Source organism: the organism of the source record quoted next, unplaced genomic scaffold, assembly GCF_019419815.1.
Source record: "Pyrus x bretschneideri cultivar Hongxiangsu unplaced genomic scaffold, Pyrus_bretschneideri_v1 Contig7, whole genome shotgun sequence".
Lineage (NCBI taxonomy): Eukaryota > Viridiplantae > Streptophyta > Magnoliopsida > Rosales > Rosaceae > Pyrus > Pyrus x bretschneideri.
Genome location: NW_025999809.1, coordinates 4,842,399 through 4,857,068, shown reverse-complemented (window position 1 = coordinate 4,857,068; position 14,670 = coordinate 4,842,399). Strand labels below are relative to the sequence as shown.

At 37.1% G+C, this 14,670-nt stretch overlaps 1 protein-coding gene, 1 non-coding gene and 1 pseudogene across 2 annotated transcripts; 1 reads left to right on the top strand and 2 right to left on the bottom strand.

The window, feature by feature from the left end:
* Positions 1 to 1,920: 1,920 nt before the first annotated feature.
* On the top strand, positions 1,921 to 3,626 carry LOC125472480 (annotated as a pseudogene).
* Positions 3,627 to 3,809: 183 nt separating this feature from the next.
* Positions 3,810 to 7,439, bottom strand: LOC103960658 (guanine nucleotide-binding protein-like NSN1). Its single transcript, XM_009373141.3, has 9 exons — positions 7,282 to 7,439; positions 6,834 to 7,075; positions 6,292 to 6,400; positions 6,017 to 6,190; positions 5,689 to 5,906; positions 5,261 to 5,525; positions 4,902 to 5,081; positions 4,583 to 4,794; positions 3,810 to 4,365 (listed from the first exon to the last, which is right to left on the bottom strand). The coding sequence occupies exons 1-9, from the start codon at positions 7,298 to 7,300 to the stop codon at positions 3,988 to 3,990; spliced, it is 1,797 nt and encodes a 598-aa protein (XP_009371416.2). The 5' UTR covers positions 7,301 to 7,439; the 3' UTR covers positions 3,810 to 3,987.
* A 129-nt stretch (positions 7,440 to 7,568) lies between these two features.
* TRNAM-CAU lies at positions 7,569 to 7,653 on the bottom strand. The gene is given in 2 exon segments: positions 7,569 to 7,604; positions 7,616 to 7,653. It is a non-coding gene; the product is annotated as a tRNA-Met (tRNA).
* Between the last annotated feature and the right edge of the window lie 7,017 nt (positions 7,654 to 14,670).

The window sequence follows — 14,670 nt, the reverse complement described above, 5'->3', positions numbered from 1 at the left end:
GAGTTAGGGTTCATGTTAGTAAATAATTTGTGTATTCAATTTCTTTTAAATATTTGGGGGCTAAATAGTTATTTCATGTTAAGATATATGAGTGATTCAATAATACATATTTATGTGAAGTGTATTCAACAATATGTGGAGTGCTAAACTGCTAATAAAAAAACCCAATATAAAATAATGTTTATTAATTGAAGGTAAAGAAACATTACAAATTGTCAAGAAGGCTAACCTAAAAGGACTATATTTTGACTAACTTACCTAAAACAGAAAGGCAGTTATAAGGCTTAGATGGTAAGAAAATCATAAAATTGTTTGCATAAATAAGCATCGAACCCATGACTTGCTAGAAACTTTAAACTCTACTCCACTAATGGACCATATACTCTTTATTGTATAAACTAACAAACAACGTATAAATGAGAGAAATTTCAAAATAGGCCCCGGGCCTTCATGTGGCTCCGCCTCCTGAACTGAATGGTATTAGGACCAAAAACCTTAACATAACCGAATTAATTGGGCGAAACACATGTCAAAACAATCATCTTTCGTAGTTATTACACACATAGGTATTTTATGTAGTAGTCAGAAGCCCCTGGAGTACACAGATTATATGTTCTACTTCATCTCTTATCATCCTATATGCACAGTAATCTATAGAAACCCTAAGCTAGACGAGTTGAAACGTACATAGAAACCACTTTGACACCCCCACCACGACAGCAGAACTGAAAAAAGAAACAGCTTCCTTACAGTGTCAATAGTAAGATGGGTACCTGCAGATTGAGCCGGCGAACACTAAAGATGTCCTTCATAGGGTGTGAATTATTGGCTAACAGATAAGATGTATATGCCTCTTTCGCTGACTTGCAAAGAGCATGGTTGAGAGCGACCATCGTCTCCTGCATCAGTCAAAGCAACACAAGGTTCCTTAGAAACCAGTTATTATTGTATAATAGCATTCAACAATAGAACATCAAAAACAGGATTTTACCAGTTTAGAGTGCACATTTTTTGCCTGGACACGAGGAAGACCATAGAGATGAAGAAATTGTTGATGAAATTTTACTCATAGGCGAGAGATAGATGTTGAACAAGAAAGAATTGCTAATCTTCTTATGTCTGGTTAATATTTATTTCATATTTGATTGTCACGAACTGAACTATAACGTGTCCTTTTGTTTTTAAGAAACAAATTGTCAACTACATATATTTTTAATTAAGTATTTTATCATTTTATTAACGATCATTAATTTTTTAATTGAATTTTCATCAACAATTTAATCAAGTTGTATGCTAATTATATAAGAAAAATACTCATGCAAAAAATCTTGAGAAAAAAGTCGTTAATTTATTAGTACTAAAAGTGCATTTCATTTCACAGCGGAACACTATTTAATATCAAAAACACTTATATACAATCCAAAATAACTAGTTGTTGCTTGTAAGACAATAAATTGCTTACTCGTAAAAGCACTACTAAAAAGTGCTACGAACAAAAACACTTGCGAATAAAAAGCGATTTATAAAGTATTACACCCAAACGAGTCTTAAGAGAATTTTTCCAGTCAAGTGTAGTATACACGGTCCAGATGACGAATGACGATATGTTACAACCGGATTGACAAAACTTTTCTTTCAATCCCAACTCATACACTTGTTAATTGTTAATCTTCTCGTCCTTACAATTAAAACACGTGAAAGCGACTGATAATAATAAAACTCTAACAAATACCATAGCACACAAAATCCCACAAACAGATGTGCTTGAGCTCGTAGTGTTGTCAAATCAAATCACCATGAAGTTCAAGAAACATAAGTTTTGATAGCACGATAGTATTGTCAAATCAAATCATCATCAAACTCAAGAACATAAGTTTTGATAGCAAGGTGTGTGAGACGTGTATTAAGTTAGCAGAGACTGCACTTGTTTTGTATGTCGACATATTTGTATACAAGTTTTGGCCCATGTCTTTAATACCAACCACAAACCCTACACCCGAACCCGACCGTACTGCAACAAGCGAACTCAGAAGATTTTTGTTCTGTTGAGCTGACAAGAAAAGGGGAGAAACAACGAGAAAGTGACAGAATCTGAGACTCTGAAGTAAAACATGATTTGTGGGGTCTTAGCTTCTGCTTCTGCTCCCACACAAGCACTTTCTTCCCCGTTTTCTAAACCCAGAAGCAGCAGCTTTTCTCTGCATCGTCTTCAAGCTCTGGAAAGGTTCACACAGATTTGAATGCTCAAAAGCGTCGGATTTTATGGAAGAAAAGGATCTCAGAGAAGCATAGTTCACTGCAGTAGCAGCGCAGAACCCGGTGGACCCGGATTTGGTATTGTTCTTACCTCTATTTCTTCAAATTTTTAATTTTTTTTTTTTATATGTAATTTCTGTGTTTGCTGTTGAAATGAATGTTGTGGTGGAAACTGTTGAAATATATGAATTGGGGTTTTCTCTAAATTAAGAAAGAACAAAGCTTTGTGGTTCTTTGTTAGTTCTGTGAGGTGCTTACTGGGTTTTGTTTGTGTTAATATTTCATTGATGAACAGTAATTTTTTGGTAATGGATTGAGAGTATGTCGTTACCCTTTACCAGAATTGTCGAGTTTTATTGGTGAAATGTAAATTTTCAATTGGAATTTGCGAAGGTTTGATGACTGAATGTTGCAGTTGAGGGTGATAGCAGGAGTGTTCTGGATTCCTTTTTCTTGGGGAAAGCTCTAGCTGAAGCTATAAACGAGCGCATTGAGTCCGGTGTAGGCGAGTTTTTGAGCACGATTGGTAGGCTGCAAGCTGAGCAGCAGAAGCAAGTTGACGAGTTTCAGGTAAGAAGTTCCAGTTGCATTCTTTCTCCTTGTGAAATTTCTGCTTTACAAATTTGTTGTTCAGCACTTCTGTAGCGAAAAATATTTCCAGAATTGATGGATTGAAATCTGCTTTAGATCCTTCTACTTGATATGCACTACATAATTCGATATTCCCAGTTTTAGAGCGAATAGCGTGGGATCATCGGCTACATAATTATGTTACTGGTTGTTCTAGATTTCGTGTGGAATAATGTGGGGGGTTGATTACGGGAAGTGATTTCTGCACACCATTTTTTTCCCTCTACACCCCTGTTTATTTCTCTATGTTGGTGGTTGTGCTAATAAGGTGCGTCGAGGTCATTCCCCTACATACCATTTTTGCTCGTCAGTTTTATAAGGCATACGCTTGATTTGTTGATTATACACAGGAAGACGTACTGGAAAGAGCAAGGCCAAAGAGAGAGCAGCACGCTAGACTGTGGAGGCACAAGGAATCGTGACATCCACTACAGAAGACATAACACCAGTCGCAATCAATAAGACGTTACAGCAGTATCTTCAACAACCACCACGACTATCGTCACTCCTGTGAATCAATCCTCGACTGAACCAGCTCCGTCGACAACTAAGGATAAACAAGATCCTGCCGATGATGACATGGTTTTAGGGGTGCCAATTGATGACTGAGATTCATCTTCATGTATTAGCATATCTTACACCTTCCAGCCAATGCAGTTGGTTTTTAAACTGGTGTAGATTACTCAAAAGTCATGGTAGCTTAATTTTGGATTGCAAATACACATGCTAGCTACATTATACGTCCTCCATTGCGATATTGTAATCCAATTTCAGTTAGACTTGGCCTGAATCGCAGTTCAGATTCAGGTCGGTTCAGCGAGGGCAACCGCGTAAGCCGCAATCTTTATAGCATACAGAATTTTGCGGTTGCCATATCAAATTATTTATCAATCATGTGTGTGTAGCGAGAGCAGGACCAACAATTGAATCAAAGCTTTTCTATTGTATGCAGATATAACTCCGGTCCGTAAACAATAATCTGAAAACCAGCAGTATTCAAATATAATTTAAAGAGAACAAAAACGCAGGCTAACTCAAGACCAAACTTGGGTATGCATCTTGAAGCGCCTCTGATGATACAATTATATTCCATCGTCCTGGCTATTCCTCCGGTTCATCGAATCCAGTACCAGACATGGGAACCTTTCCAATACCTTGACCATCACTAACATCCATAGCAGATCCCTTCTTGTAATCCACTTTAAAGTCGTAGTCACCGTCAGCGTCCATAGCGTCAACTGAGGCTGCGGCTGACTTTGCCTTTTTCTTTTTCTTCTTCTCTGCTTTCTTTAGCTTAGGATTGAGAATACCTTCAGCTGTGTACAATTTCTCATTTTGCCTGATAGTTCTAGTCGCTTTCTTATCCTTGGGTTTACCGGCATCTTCTTCTTCACATGCCATGGACTGGTCATCGTCTCCATCAACCATATCTTCAGGACTTTCATCAACGTGACTTGATGGTCCTTGTGCCGCATCAACCTGGTGTGTGACAAAATGCGAAAACAAATTACATTGAGAATTTGATAATCCTTCACGAAATTTAAAATCAAATGTGAATCGGTCGGCTTCCTAGAAAGACTACTGAATGTACCCGAAAACATGCAGAGACAATTCAATTTACCATAGTTTAACTACTTCAAAGCTGAATAACAGAAAAGGATTCAGGAGTGATATGGTATTAGCACAGAGTTCAAACCTCTTCAATATCTTCATCAAAATTGAGCGGGCAACTCGGAGGAACTTCAACAGGATGGAAATCACTAACGGACTTGAGGCTTCCTATGTATGAAGATTCAGCATTGTATACTTCATCAATGTTAAATGCCTTGCCCAGCTGCAAAACAATGTTTGCCTCTGAAGGTTCATCTTGATTCCTAACTGGGGGCATAGTGTAGTATGGAATTTTACCTGAAACACATTGAATATTTAACATCAATTATCAAATCTTTCAGCATATTTACAGAATTTTTTTTTCCAACACAGTTCTTGTCTAATGCAAGAAGGTCAATGCGTACCCTCATTCCAGTCGTGCAGAACAATTCTTGCAGCAGCGCCGATATCTACAACACCACCCTTTTTGAGCTTACCCCTAACTGTAGCCACCTTATGCAGAAAGTCATCGACTGAATCGAAACTTGGGAGCTTGTATAGAGTCACCAAAAGTCTCTCTGGGCAAAGCTTCAAAATTTCCTTTACTGTTCAACAAAGGGTAAAGTGAGTAAATCTTGTTTGCAACTAAATTCCCGAAGGATTGCAATACATGTAAGTTTCATATACAACAGCACTATAAGAAATTCATGGTAGATCAATGCATGCTTAGGGCACTCGAGCAGATTAAAAGGGTTAACCGAATAATTAGACAATGGGTAAATACCTGGAGCAATTGGATCCTCTAACTTCTCAATTCTTTTGCAATTTCGAAGTGCTATAGAGGCATCATTCTCTTTAGATCTAAGCATTACAACACCAGGGCAGTCCAACAATTTGACATTATTATCCAATTGAACTTCTTGCAGTGATCTTGTTAATCCTGGAGTAGAACCAACATTGACAACACGGCTTCTCTTCAAACTGTTAATCAGACTACTCTTTCCAACATTAGGAAGGCCGATAACACCCACAGTAATTGATTTCTTGATCTGTGAAGGACAAAAGCTCACATTTACACCAGAAATAATGTGATGAAATTATTCAAACCTACTCTTATGCCAGCAATGAAAACCCTAATTTCAGAGGGATATATATAATATGCCTCTGCGTGTGTGTGTGCGGCATTGCTTCCTGAACAGATGATATTCGTACCTCATGACTTCTGGAATAGTTCTTCAACAATTTAAGAAGAGTTTCAGCTCCCAGACAGTCACTCGTCTGGAGAAGGCTGCTTGGTTTTGATTTCTTTGAAGATGATTTCCACCCTAAGTTTGACCTTTGCTCTTGGGTGTTGCACTTGAAGGCAACAGCTGGTAACTCTTCCCTAAGATAAGTCAGCCACTTCTCAGCAGCTTCTCGCGGGACAAGATCTGAGATCCAAGAACCATCACAGTTAATAAAGGCTAAAGCTTAGAAACAAGAAAATAAATGAAAGTGCAAATCAATGTCTTAAGATACTAGAAAGCATGCAATGTATTACCAATTTTGTTCAGAAGTAAGACGAGATGCTTATTAGGACCCGATTTCATCACCATCTTTTCCATATCAATACATCGGGTACCCAGGGGATCTCGAGCATCAAGAACTTCCAAAATAACATCTGAGGCTTCAATAACTTTAACCAATTCCTTGTAGAAAGCCCTATCTGAGCTATCTGTACAGAGCAAAAAGCATTTCAAGAACAATTAAAGAAATAGAAAAGGTAGTGATATATTCAAGCTGAACCTTCCTTAAAAACACCAAGTAACAACATACCCCGATTATTCCCAAAGCCAGTAGACTCATCAATACTCCTTTCTTCTGCCAATTCCTCTGAACTGGGGACATCTTCGTCCTCTACAATCCCCATCTTCCTCTTTTTAGCCTGAATAAGAATAAAGAGTTTTCTTACCAATAAGATAAAGCCGAAAGTGTGTACTAAAAGCAGCCAAGTGACTGTATCTAAACGATGAAATCCGCAAATAGGCTGAGCAAATATTATTGACAACTTCTACATTAGAACTCGAAGATCGAAACTTCATATGCACACAAAATGGATACTCTATCGATGAAGAAAAATACCCATTCATTCTCAGTTATTAATGCATCATATGCTATGAACTTTAAAACCCAATTTCAATTGCCAAGCTGAATGTCAAATGCATAAGTAAATAGAAAGGGCTGTATTTCGTATCCAACCGCTCGAAAACTCAATAAACTCTAATTTGTAAACTGTTACTTAAAACAATTCAAACAAAAACCAATCACAAAAACAGAAACCAATGCAGCAATACTTGACTAATATACTAAAACAGTACCCTTTCCTTGCGAGCAGCCTTCTTTTGCTCTTCTTCTTCGATATATTTAGCCCGACGGACTTCGAGGGCCTTGAGCTCCTGCTCCTTGAAGGGCCAGTCATTTGGGATACCAGGGTCCTTCTCGACCTTCTTGTTATTGAAGCCGAGCTTCTTGGCCTCCTTGGCCTTCTTCTTGTGGTGCTCCTTCACCTTCCTTATGACCTTGTACTTCTTCTTCAACGTCACTCTCTTGCTCTTGCTCTCTGCAACCCATTAATCCAATTACAATCAATTCCAGAAACAAAATACAAAATAATCAAAACAAATTAACAAAAATAATAAAATTTCGGTGAAATTTTCTCTCTTACTCTTAATCTTTGCAACCCATTAAATTCAAATTCCAATTAATTCAACAAAAGAACAATAATTAACAAAAATGAGAGACTTTCAGTAACGTTAAGAGGCTTACTTCTGCTCTTCTTCACCATCGTTGGGTGTCCTTGAAATGAATAACAGAAGCTGTAGAGAGAGAAAGGAGACGAGAGAGAGAGAGGAGGCCCCTGAATCGGTTTAGGGTTTTGGGGAAAGTGAAAGAAGATGGAGCTCTGATGCCGCTTAGGGTTTATCTACTTTGGGATTTGGGTCGCTGTGGAGCTGACTTTGGGCTGACCCGAATGATTTTCTAATTGAGTATGGGAGCCAGAGTTTGACCGGGCCTAGGCCCAACCTAAATAACTGAAAGCGAAAAAAATAATTTGGGGTGAGAGAGGCTCGAACTCTCGACCTCAGGATCACTCAGAAGCTATGAGACCTACGCGCTAGCCAACTGCGCCACCACCCCGTCGTTGTCAATGCTTGACATTTACTCTTTATAGCTTAGGCCTCATTTTTTAACTAGGAGATGTTTAACAAATTGGAATGGATAAGACACTACTGTTAACATATGGTAAAAGAAGAAATGAAAATTTGTGACAGAATTAGAGGTATGAGAATGATTCCTTAAGAAGAAATTCATCAATTCTAAGCATTTTCAAATTAGTAGGATTAGAAGAGAGAAGTTTTCTTCATGTATAATTTTCTTCTAATCCTTTCAAAAATGAGAAATCATTCTCCTCCATCTTCAATATGTCTTAAATGTAGGGGGTTTTCAAAACCCAATCTTTATACCAAACGAGGGCTTAGTTATGAATGTCTCAATTATCTTTTGCCGGGTGTGTTTTTATTTTGAAAATGCAATATTTTTTTGTCTCTTTTTCAATTTTTATTCAATAAAGCGATATTATTTATACTAAATAGTGGAAGATTCGGGCTAAAGCCACACACAATATACCAACTATGATAATTTGGTATCGAATTCGTCATGCACGAGAAATCAAATTAAAACCTCTCACTTACAAGTTGGGATGAATAATAGTCTTTTTTCAATAATCTAATGAAAAAATTATCTTTATAAAGTAGATTCAATCTCAAGGGAGTTAGCAAAGTGTCCTTGAGAAATGTTGAGCAATTGATGGATTGTTAGAGAATAAAGCTTAACTTTGAATTTGCATAGCATATGCGCCTTATTGACAAAATGTTGTGCTCCTTGTAGTGGTATCCAATAGTTGCTTGATCATGAGTTTTCTATAGAATTAGGTCTAGGGTGATGGTGTGCTTGAAAATTTAGGATGCCAACCAATGATGCTTTGTCATCTCGTTAGTTGTTTTCAAGTGATAAACTTTAAGCATCTGCTTTAAGATTTTGACCAAAAAAAAAAAGGCATATGTATTAAGATAGTCAATTGTGTTACACTAATTGATTATTTAGAGTTTCACACTAAGGTGTCTCGAGTTCAATGACTTGTTATTTATGAAGTAACTTTAAATGCTAAAGAGAAACGGAATATTCAATTTAGTGTGTCTTATAAAATAAAAAATGGAACAAAATCTATGCATATGAGTTACATCTTCAACTTAATTAAGTTCGTCTTATAAAAACTAATATCATCATCCTTCGAGGGTTGTACGTCACATTTAGTCTAAATTGGAAGGAAAAACAATCTCCAGCCAAATGACAAATGAATAAATAAATAAATATTATAGAGAAATTAGGTTATCATCCTTAATTGTTATATAGTATCGATTGAAATCTTATTGGTTTTAAGTTTTTGATCAAAGTCCTTTGACATTGTCCCATGTCATTTTTTTAATTGATTTTTCTTTTCAAAATTGTATTATTAAATTTCACATATCATTTTGTTGGATTGTTTCGGGAAAGTTGACCTGGTTGGCCTAAATTTTAGGGATTTGAAATTTGAAAACTTTTATGAGTTATATTACCTTCACGGTTAGCAACATTAGTACAAAAACATATTTACATGACGACAATTTGCATGATAGAGCAAATTGCGTTGCGCAAAGTATGTTTGTGCAACGATGGCAACAAAACATCATGCAAAGACATTTTGTGCAATAGAACTTCGCGCGACGCAGACTGACGTCGCGCAAAATAGCTTTGAGCAACGAAGCTGCACCTTCATCGCGCAAAGTCAACGAATTTTTCCACACTACTAAATTTGTTTTGTACATGATTTTTGTACAAAATATCATTGAAGAACGAATTTGAAGGTATTTTCTTCAACTTGCATATGGAATTTTTGTATATGTACCTTTGCCTACTTGCTATGCGCTTTTTTGGTAATGGTGGTGTTTTGTGGGATTGAATTTTTAATTAATCTTTATTAATTTTACCGATTAAAAGGAGTGAGACTGTATATATATTGCTGAAGACTTGTTTGGGCTTCATTTGGAATTAGCATTTGAACTTTATCGGGGTTAACTTATATATTTACACTGAAGAACTTGTACGAAATGTTGGGTTCCCCTTGAAATTTCCTTGATTTGTGTTATACGGTTGAACTGAGGGTAAATCTAATGCACCGCAAGTAATTAAGAATTATATTGAAGAAAGTCACATTTATTAAGTAGCTTTAAATATATTTATTTTGTTATAACACTTAAGAAATTGAATGGTATATATATTTAGGGAGTTTTAACGAAAAACCCACGGTACTGTTCACTTTAACGAAAAACCACATTTTTACACTAAAAGTCAATTCTGGTACTATTCACTTTACCCTTTATTTTGTCCTTATCATTAAAACTCAAAGTTTTCAAACCATTTTCATTAGTTTTCCTATATATTTATTAAGCTGCTTTAAATTTATTATTGTAGTTCGGATCGGGTTTTTGTTTGAAAAATATATTATTGTGTTTTATGAATTGAATTTGAAATGAGTTAAGTCACATTTTCAGTAAATTTTATAATAATTAAAAAAAAAAAAAAAAAAAAAAAACTAACTTGTGCGATGTCACAATTGGATCATTGCGCAAACACACTTTGCGCGACGCACCAACCAATGCATTACACAAAGACTGTTTGCGCGACGTAGCAACCAATGCGTCACGCAAAGGTTGTTTGCAGGACAAACAAACTGCATCACGCAAAGTGTTTTTGTGGTCCACTAGTGTAAATATTTTCAAATGCCGATCGAATTAGTTCATTGTATTTGTATAAAATCAAGGAGTGTATCTGTAAAAAAAATCATCAAAATCGGAGTTAAAATTACCGTTAAATCGTGATTTTTCGTTTATAACTATCGAAAAGTTTTGTCCCGTTACTTGATCTTTAAATGTTTGTTTTTTACGATTTTTGGCGTATGCGATTCTGAAGTATATACAAACAAGTTTGACGATTCGATCATTGAAACTAGTTTCGTCGTAGAATGCGTATCCCATCAAATCAATAGATTCACTAACACTTAGAGTTTGTTTATACTTTTATTAAGTATAACATAATATTTTATGGTATCCACTAGTGTAAATATTTTAAATTGAAGACCGAATTTAGTTCATTATATTCATATAGGGTCAAGGAGTGTAGCTGTAAAAAATCATCAAAATCGGAGTTAAAATTACCGTTAAATCATGATTTTTCGTTTATAACCGTCAAAAAGTTTTGTCCCGTTACTTGATATCTGAATGTTTGTTTTTTGCGATTTTTGGCGTATGTGATCTCGAAGTATATACAAAAAAGTTTAGCGGTTGGATCGTTGAAATTAGTTTCGTAGAATGCGTATCCCATCAAAACGATAGATTAACTAACACTTAAAGTTTATTTATACTTTCATTAAGTATAACATAAGATTTTGTGGTATCCACTAGTGTAAATATACAAACAAGTTTGATGGTTGGATCGTTGAAACTAGTTGCGTACAATGCGTATGTATATTTATTAAGTAGCTTTAAATTTATTATTGTAGTTCGGGTCGGGTTTTTGTCAGAAAAATATATTATTGTGGGTTTTATTTAAAAAGAAATTGAATTTGAAGGGAGTAAAGTCACATTTTCAGTATATTTTATAATAATTTAAAAAAAAAAAAAAACAATACCTTCCGCGACGCCACAATGTGGCCGTTGCGCAAAACCACTTTATGTGACATCCCACATCGCCTAGGGGAGTGATCCTTAAATGTATATTCCCATCTTTACCTAGCATGAGGCCTTTTGGGAGCTCACTGGCTTCGGGTTCCATGGGAACTCCAAAGTTAAGCGAGTAGCGCGCGAGAGCACTCCCAGGATGGGTGACCCATCAGAAAGTTCTCGTGTGAGTTCCCATAAACAAAACCGTGAGGGCGTGGTTGGGGCCCAAAGCGGACAATATCGTGCTACGGTGGTGGAGCAGGCCCGGGAAGTGATCCGCCCCGGGCCGGGATGTGACAATTGGTATCAGAGCCTAACCCTGGTCGCGAATGTGCCGACGAGGACATCGGGCCCCTAAGGGGGGTGGATTGTGACATCCCACATCGCCCAGGGGAGTGATCCTTAAATGTATATTCCCATCTTTACCTAGCATGAGGCATTTTGGGAGCTCACTGGCTTCGGGTTCCATGAGAACTCCGAAGTTAAGCGAGTAGCGCGCGAGAGCACTCCCAGGATGGATGACCCATCGGAAAGTTCTCGTGTGAGTTCCCATAAACAAAACCATGAGGGCGTGGTCGGGGCCCAAAGCGGACAATATCGTGCTACGGTGGTGGAGCAGGCCCGGGAAGTGATCTGCCCCGGGCTGGGATGTGACAATTGGTATCAGAGCTTAACCCTGGTCGCGAGTGTGCTGACGAAGACGTCGGGCCCCTAAGGGGGGTGGATTGTGACATCCCACATCGCCCAGGGGAGTGATCCTTAAATGTATATTCCCATCTTTACCTAGCACGAGGCCTTTTGGGAGCTCACTGGCTTCGGGTTCCATGGGAACTCCGAAGTTAAGCGAGTAGCGCGCGAGAGCACTCCCAGGATGGGTGACCCATCGGGAAGTTCTCGTGTGAGTTCCCAGAAACAAAACCGTGAGGGCGTGGTCGGGGCCCAAAGCGGACAATATCGTGCTACGATGGTGGAGTGGGCCGGGGAAGTGGTCCCCCCCGGGCAGGGATGTGACACTTTACGCGACGCCAAAATGTATACCTGAGTCCCGCCATGTAAAAAATAGGCGCTTTTTTTTTTTTTTTTTAATTTTCCCAAATGGAGGTGCAAACCGTGCAATTGAAAACAGTCGATCTTTCTTCCTTCTCTCTCACTCGGTATCTCTCTTATTCCCGTAGCTTCCTCCTCATCACTCCTCCTTATCCATCCTCCTCATCGCTCATCTCAGCCAGTCCTCATCCTCCTCATCCTCCCTCTCTCTCATTGCTTATTTCCATCCCTAATCTCAGCCACTCTCGATTGCAAACTGTGCCATAGATTCATTTCAGAATCAGGTATCTATCTTTTCTAAATTCTTACTTTTTCTTCTTTCTAAGGTCATAATCAGGCTTTAATGCCTTAATTTGAAGATTTTGGTATTGTAATTAGATTCAATTTGGAATATTAAATTAGAAATTGGGGGTTTTAGTGTTAAATTGAATTTTAGGGTTAGGATTCAATATTAGCAAAGTCCTTCAACGATATTGGTGGATTCTTCACCCTCTACAACCAGCCATAGATCTCACCATATAATTTATCAAAACTCATATAGTTATAACACACAAAAGAACTTTAAGTTCCAATTATGAACCTTCCTTTGGTCAAAATTGAGAGGCAAAACTTAAAGTTTTGTAATAGTTAAGGAAAGATTTCTGGGTAGTGACATTTTTATGTGATTTAAAATATTCAAAACATTTCTATTGCTTGAAGAATTTGATTTGTTATCCAAAAGATTTGTATGTTTCCCCCTCAGTCATTTGGCACACTTCACTTTTCGGCGTTTTCGCTCTAGAAGAGTTGCATAGAGCAACTAAGCCATCTGGTAAGTTTTCATTGCATTTCGAAATCATTGGTAATTTCATATGTTGTTTATTGCAATGATCCGGTAATTAAGATAATATTTCTGCAAGAGAGGGGATCAACTAAAGGATGCACAACTATGAAGCTAACATTATGGTTAAAGATCTTGATATGAATACCACTTCCATGTCAAGAAATAAGAAACCAAAAATTGCTATTTTTCAAAATATATTGATCATCAATGGTCACCTCAGTTGTATCCCATTTTCTTTCACAATCTAAAGATGAAAACATAGGATTCATAAAGACTACTTAGACCCCCAAAAGAATCTGATGCTTTAGTTCAACAATATATTCAAGACATTAATATTTTTGAAACAAAGAATCATAATCATGTTAGTCAAAAAAGCTTTATCAATTTCCTCAGGCCATGTTATCCCCAACTGTATTCTTACCTGTTATAAGAAGAAAAAAAAGATAGAAACAATGAATCATAAACAGAGTAGGGTAGTATAATCTCCACAAGAGTAGGGTAGTATAATCCCCTAGTGGCATATGAATTTTTTATTCTCTCTTTCTTTTTTTTTTTTTTCTTTTTTTTTTTTTTTTTTTTTTGAACCCCAAATACCATACCATAAAAAGGCCTACAAAGAGGCAAACAAAACACAATACCAAGCAGTGACAAGGGATAACCACAACGACCCCTCCACCAAGTGGAGGCGTCACCCCAGCACCACCAAAACCACATTAATGAGGGCAAGGAAGTCCGTCATTGTTCAATACAAAGACCAACGAAGATGGGGGCCTAACGACCCAAACAACATCACTCTCTCTTTCTTTTCTGCCCAGAAAACATGAGTGTTGCTTGCTTTAAGATTGTAAATAACAATTAATTATTGCACTACGATGATGTAATGCACCCACATGCATAGCTTAATTACTAATTCACTTTTCTTTTCAATGGTGGTTAACTGTTAATTATGCTATGCACTTGGGTTCTTGTTGTTGCATTGGATGTCTGCATTGTTGTCATGGATTCTCAGTGAGGTAGTGAATGAATTGTCTGCATTTTTTCCCCTATCTTTCTTGGGTAATGACATGAGCTTAACTTCCTTCTTGTGTGTGTACTATGGTTTCTTGCTTTCTCCAAACCTTTAGAGATTTTGCATTTTCTGTAATTTTATTAAATTGGGGAGCTGCTGTAGGATAGTTTTTAGAGTTGTATTGCAATGTTAGAGGTGTATTTTTGGATTTGATTCTAGGGCTATATAATATAGTGGGTGGACCTCTGGTTCAGTAGGTTTTTTCATCTCAATTTTAGCTCTTTAATAAAATTCCATTTCTCAGATATGTGGAGTCTGGAAAACACAAGGTAACACTAGTGGATTGAAGAAACTTAGTGGATATTTCTTTTAAAACACAAGGTAACACTAGTGGATTGAAGAAACTTAGTAGATATTTCTTTTGTTGTCTTATCTTCAATCTGAAGTGTGATTGATAGTTGCATAGGATATTTAAATTGTAAGGGTCTTCAACCAACTGCTGGCTAATGAAGAAGTCG

What these genes read in the sequence shown, in the direction of transcription:
- LOC103960658 (XM_009373141.3), bottom strand. An exon ending in TGGCTTTGGGAATAATCGGG is followed by an intron (nt 6,191 to 6,291) that starts GTATGTTGTTAC and finishes TGCTCTGTACAG; the next exon opens with ATAGCTCAGATAGGGCTTTC. An exon ending in TCTGCACGACTGGAATGAGG is followed by an intron (nt 4,795 to 4,901) that starts GTACGCATTGAC and finishes AATGTGTTTCAG; the next exon opens with GTAAAATTCCATACTACACT.